General features: G+C 44.4%; 1 protein-coding gene across 1 annotated transcript; it reads right to left on the bottom strand.

Moving 5' to 3' along the window:
- Positions 1 to 1,023: 1,023 nt before the first annotated feature.
- Positions 1,024 to 5,717, bottom strand: LOC142295310 (uncharacterized). Its single transcript, XM_075338425.1, has 2 exons — positions 4,965 to 5,717; positions 1,024 to 1,668 (listed from the first exon to the last, which is right to left on the bottom strand). The coding sequence occupies exons 1-2, from the start codon at positions 5,647 to 5,649 to the stop codon at positions 1,082 to 1,084; spliced, it is 1,272 nt and encodes a 423-aa protein (XP_075194540.1). The 5' UTR covers positions 5,650 to 5,717; the 3' UTR covers positions 1,024 to 1,081.
- Positions 5,718 to 6,405: the final 688 nt, after the last annotated feature.

Raw genomic sequence — 6,405 nt, 5'->3', positions numbered from 1 at the left:
GCACATAACCTTCGTCTCAAAATGTATTTTCCCAATAAGACTAATGTTCTTTTTTCTATCACCTTGGAACAACTGGCTTTGGTAGATCTTGAGTCATTATTAGAGAAGCAAGGAATTTCTCATGGTAGCATAAAGCCCACTATAACCAATTAACTTACCATTAATAAAGAATAAATACTCAGACACATGACATTTGGATAAAAATGGCCGTGGTGTTTTATTATTGGTAACTTGATAAATTAAATTCACCATATTATTGAAATTCAATAACCATAAAATTCCATAAATACCACCATAAAGTACCATTAACCACTTATAAAACCACAATCCACCCAACATAGTTGGGCGATTTTTTCCCAACTAATAAAACATCACGACAAAAATAATAAACAGTTAAAAACCATGACTTTACACTGGGAGGGCGGGCGGGGGATTCTTCTTTCTTCACAGCTGGAAACTGACACAGCTGGCTCACAGCTGGCTCCTTATAAAGGCAAGTCTCCTGCATATTTACCTCTGTCCACCAATGACAGACTTTAAAATTGGCGCGCAGCAGGCTGACCAATCACACAGCCTGCTCGCGTTACTCACAGGGGGCAGATTAACCCCATAAATTCCCATCATAACAACTTCCATTACCACCACGCAACAGGCTGACCAATCACAGCAGCCTGCTCGTGTTACCACATGAAGGGAATTAACCCTTCATTCCCCATACTGAATTTGGCACCGCTCAATGCCACAACTTAAACTTGAAACACCTATAAACATACTGTCAGGGGGCCCATGCCACCATGTAATCACCAGGCTATACGCTGCTGGTGATTATACATGGTAGCATAAAGCCCACTATAACCAATTAACTTACCATTAATAAAGAATAAATACTCAGACACATGACATTTGGATAAAAATGGCCGTGGTGTTTTATTATTGGTAACTTGATAAATTAAATTCACCATATTATTGAAATTCAATAACCATAAAATTCCATAAATACCACCATAAAGCACCATTAACCACTTATAAAACCACAATCCACCCAACATAGTTGGGCGATTTTTTCCCAAACGGCCGAGTATTAACAATACGAGGCCCCCCCCAAACACCGCAGCCATTTTTCTATCATATTCTGGATACCCACATTAAAAATGTCCAGACCAACGTCAGAGAGATGTACCCCATCAGACCTGTACAGGCCAACCGTAAAACCTTCCAGATCACTATGGCGATATGAGAAGTCGCCCAAACTAACAAAAAATTTTGCCATGTCGCGATTGACACGTTTCCTTATTTTTTCCAAAAAGGCAAGCTGGCCATTCCAAACCAGTCTCGGAACAATTTCAGAAAAAATCAATGCTGAATAAGGAAAAAGATTCTTTAATAACGCAAAATCTCTGCGGAAATTAGATAACAAGTCCAAAGTCTTTATTTTACCCAAGTCATTCCCTCCAATGTGTAAAATTATAAGGTCAGGATACGGATGAGTCAACAGCATACCTTTTAAGGTGCCAAGTAAATTAGAAAATTTCAGACCCCTTATACCGTACCAAAAAACATTTATCAGTTCATACTGAAAAGATAAGTTTTCTGTGTAACTTCTACAAGCCGCTCTCCTCTGCGCCCAGTGTATAAACGAATGGCCTACAAGCCAAATCACCATTGGGCCTAGAATTGGAGAGAGACAGAATAAATTAATTATAATAAATTCGGGCGTATATACAACTGATAGCGTTTTGACGCCCATCTGCCAATTTTACCAATTCTTTTTCCCGAGAGGCCAGCTCTTGCTGCCTCGGTTGCCGCCCCGATCCGAAAAGAATGTGATGAGAAGTTGGAGCTATCTAGCTGCAACTTAACCATACATTTTTTTAATATTGCATTAAATTGAAACTTAGTGGCAGGCGAACCGTCTACATGTAAAAACAACAAACCCGGGGTATCCCCCCGTACAGTAAGCCATTTACATAAATTGGTGACGGGGCATATACATGAATCCCATAAAGGACGCAACTTCACAGAACACCCTTTACCAAGTTGATCCATTTTGGACCTACTAATAAATAACACCGCACAAGAGTCAGATACATAAACATCCTTTCTATATAAACCCGAGGTGTTGTACCGACTATGGGACAACAACTCACTAATTCTGAGTGCTGCGAAGAAACAAAGCACAAAAGCTGCACGAAATAAACATAACTCAAAATTGTTAAAACAAACTTCACTCAACATAAACCATAATCTTTCTAAGAGATTCACGGATATAGGCCTGCGGCGATCAGGCACAACACAACCTTTTTTACAACCCTTTAGCGCCTGCCGAACCACAAATAAGCTTAATAGAGACTCCTCACCATATAATTTTAAGAAAAAAGAAATTCCACAAAATGTTTTATACAAAAAATTATAACGATAACCTAAACCAACATAAAAATTCAAAAAACCAAGTGCTGCCGACACATCACACTTGCGGGGAACCAGATTCCTGGAATCACAAAATTGATTCCATGCCAACCAAGCAGCCGAGTATGCCTTCCAAGTCCCTGGTGCAATAGAATTTTTAATGGAATCTGCTACTAATCCAAAATTGCCTCCCACAACTGGGACGGGCATGCAGTCAAAAGGGGATCCATCTTTCCTGAACTCTTCCTGAATTCCTCTAACCGCTGAGAAGAGAGGTAAAAAACGGAAGCATTATTGCACTCAGGAGCAAAACGAGCCTTCAACCAAATATTCCACTTCAGACACAATAGAACCAATCTGCGCAACACACCACCCAGAAACCTACACTTCACCACCAAGGTGTTCAAAGCAAAAACCAAACCTTGACAATGCGATATGAGTATAATCCTCCTATTCGCTAGTTCCTTACCCCAAATATGCACTGAAACAAAAACCGGAAAAAGCTCCAATAACACCTGCTTCTCCAGCAAACCTTCCGACAACCAAGATGAAGGCCATGAAGAAAAGCACCAGTGTGTACGAAAAATCGTACCGAACCCCACTTCCTTAGACACCCCTGTAAACCAAAGGAGATCCTGAGACAACATAAAATCCTGTTGAACGCAGCTAATCCCGTTGAAACTTTCTAAAAATTCATACCAAATTCTTAAATCCTTCCTCATCTCACACGAAATTCTAATGTGTGAACCTGAACACCTAACACCCTTAGTTGCATCATACAAACGTCTGGAAAACACTCTCCCCATTGGCAGAATTCTTAATGCAAAGTTCAAACCACCCAGCAGAGATTGGAGCTCTCGCAGGGTACACTTTTTCTTCACTAAAAAACTCGCAATACAGCCTTTTAACTTCGTAATCTTCTGGCCAGGGAGCCTCAATTCCATTTTTTGTGAATCCAGAACAATCCCTAAAAACTCAAGCTCCGTACAAGGGAAAACTGTTTTATCCTGAGCTAACGGCACCCCAAAAAACTTCATCAAACCCAAAAATTTATTTAGCAATTGCAAACAACGTCCTGACCTACCAACAAAAAGGAAATCGTCCAAATAATGTAACATACCCCCCTCTGGAAACCCCTCTTGAACTGACCAATGCAAAAACGTGGAAAAGGACTCAAAATAATAACATGATAAAGAAAAACCCATAGGGAGGCACCTGTCAAAATAAAAAGAGCCCTCAAAACAAAAACCCAAAGAATTAAAACCCAAGGGGTTAATTGGCAGAAGCCGGAAGGCAGACTTGATATCAGATTTGGCCAGGAAACAATCCGGGCCAAACTTCCGTAGCAAATCCACAGCCTCATCAAAGGATGTGTAACTCACCGAAGATGCATTAGGATCAATAGCATCATTCAGTGAGCTACCTGCTGGATAAGACAGGTGATGTATGATCCTAAAAGAATTAACCTCCTTCTTGGGGACAACCCCCAAAGGTGATATCCTAAAATTTGTAAACGGAGGAAATTCAAAAGGACCAGACACCCTGCCTAACAACAGCTCTTTTTCAATATGTGCCCTGACTACCTCCTTATGGCTATCAACTGATTGTAAATTCCTAGTTACATTACAACCTATACCTTCAAAAGAAGGTACAGGAAAACCTGCCTGAAACCCACTACGAACCAGAGCTGCCTTCGGCCTGTCTGGAAAACGGTCTAGCCACGGGAGCATTCCTTCCAGGCTCACTGGAGTCTGAGCCTTTGAAAAACTGCTCCCTAACACCAGATGGCTGTACCGTGGACTGACCATGCTTTTTAAAACATTTAAACAAGGGGTGAGCCCCGCCACAAAACGAGCACTCATGGCGAAAGCGACAGGTACCCTGCCACTTGCACGAGGACTCATTGAATGCAAAGCACACCCCCCTTTTTGAATTGACATTCACCTGCTGTCTGTGAGGGTTCTGTCGCTGAGGCAGCATTAAATTCAGCCATAACCCGACATCCTTAACACCCCACTTGACAGCAGGGTGAACCGCCAACTTCTGCCTGAAAGACTCATCGTAATTCAGCCACGCTAAGCCACCGAAATTACGATAAGCCTCCAGAATACAATCTTGGTGCTGAAACAAACCACTACACAATTTAGGAAACTTCTCCCCAAGAACTGCAGCATAAATGGAGAAAGCCTGTAACCATAAATAAAATGATTTAAAATTTTTCTTTCGTTCTGACTCAACCTCTTGTTTTCCATCCGGTTTCTCCACTTTATGCTGCAGTTCCCTAGCAACCGGTAACAGAGAAAAGATCTCCACATATTCTTGTCTCCAAATCTTTTCCTTAAGGGAAGCACTGAGATGAAAACCCAAAGGGGAAACATCACATGTCAGTGCTTCCTTTAAATGAGACTTTGCCACCCCAGGGAACCTGTCCTGAATAGAAACTTCAGCAACAGGTGCCTGGGGTAGCACTACATGGCCCCCAAGCAGTTCAGACAAAGTCCTAATGACCATGTCCTTTACACAATTAACATTGGGTGCTCCAGCAAGGGGGCTCTCACCATGTCCTCCGCTCCCGGGTCCATCCAACGCGCTGTACTGGGGTTGACGACCTCCGCTCGCTGCGACGTCCTCTTCGGATTCTTCTGTCGAGCTCCAGACCTGCGTCGCCGCCGCCAAAGCCCCAGCTGAGCTCTTTTGCAATGGGGCTGGCGGCGCGTACAGGCCCGTGAGCGACCCAGGATCTCCGCTATACCCGGCCACAACAGCCGGAGCGGAACTCCCGACGGCGACTTCCGGGATAATCGCCCGCCGAGCCTTCTGGGAGTCGCGCCCTGATGACGCGGCCAAATCTCGTCGGCTTCTTGGGCGGTCTCGCGATGCTCCGGACCCTCCTCTCGCCGGAACTCCCGCCTCTCGCGATGTCTCCGGCGTCTTCCTCCCATCGCCGCGCCGACCGCGAGCAGATGCCGACCTCTTCCTCCCTCCGCCGGACCGCTGAGAACATGATGCAGGCGGTGAGTAGACGTCGCTCTTCTTCCTCTTCTTCCGCAGGGATCTCCGGACGTCTTCTCCTTCTCCGGGCCGCAGAAGTTCTTCCCTCCGCGCAGGAACGCCGGCGAGATCCGAAGCTGGATCCAGGACCACTTCGGCGGCTTCGTTCACCGGCGCCAGACACCTCTTCAGCCACTCCTCGCCGTCCGCTGCGCCGACCCGAGCCATCATCTTCTCCAGGAGGGACTCCATCTGGATTCTTCTTTCTTCACAGCTGGAAACTGACACAGCTGGCTCACAGCTGGCTCCTTATAAAGGCAAGTCTCCTGCATATTTACCTCTGTCCACCAATGACAGACTTTAAAATTGGCGCGCAGCAGGCTGACCAATCACACAGCCTGCTCGCGTTACTCACAGGGGGCAGATTAACCCCATAAATTCCCATCATAACAACTTCCATTACCACCACGCAACAGGCTGACCAATCACAGCAGCCTGCTCGTGTTACCACATGAAGGGAATTAACCCTTCATTCCCCATACTGAATTTGGCACCGCTCAATGCCACAACTTAAACTTGAAACACCTATAAACATACTGTCAGGGGGCCCATGCCACCATGTAATCACCAGGCTATACGCTGCTGGTGATTATACATGACTACACGTTTCCTTAAAATCTGCATGGCCATTGACATTTTCCCCCTTCAGGCTTGAGTCCCAATGTTGATATTTTTTGTGGAATTGATCTGACAAAAATTGAAGAATATTCCAGAGACTATGTGATTTTCTAACATATGGTCAGAGACAAGGGATTAAACAACTTAAAGCCAAGAAACACTTAATTATCCAACCGGCTGATAAGTGGGGAAATGTTGTTAACTGGTCTATAGATGTGCATGAGCGTCACATTTATCGTCATCTTAATTTCTCTTCTTGTTATAAGAAACGCGACAGTAATCCTACTAGTTCTTCTAAGAGATCACTGGATTCCATTTTGGAGGCGGTTT

This window comes from Anomaloglossus baeobatrachus, chromosome 3 (assembly GCF_048569485.1).
Source record: "Anomaloglossus baeobatrachus isolate aAnoBae1 chromosome 3, aAnoBae1.hap1, whole genome shotgun sequence".
Lineage (NCBI taxonomy): Eukaryota > Metazoa > Chordata > Amphibia > Anura > Aromobatidae > Anomaloglossus > Anomaloglossus baeobatrachus.
This window is presented reverse-complemented; position numbering and strand designations above follow the sequence as displayed.

Coding starts and splice junctions, on each gene's coding strand:
- LOC142295310 (XM_075338425.1), bottom strand. CDS start 5,649: ATGGAGTCCCTCCTGGAGAAGATGATGGCTCGGGTCGGCGCAGCGGAC. Junction 1,669..4,964: donor ACCCGGGAGCGGAGGACATG/GTGAGAGCCCCC, acceptor CTCCAATTCTAG/GCCCAATGGTGATTTGGCTT.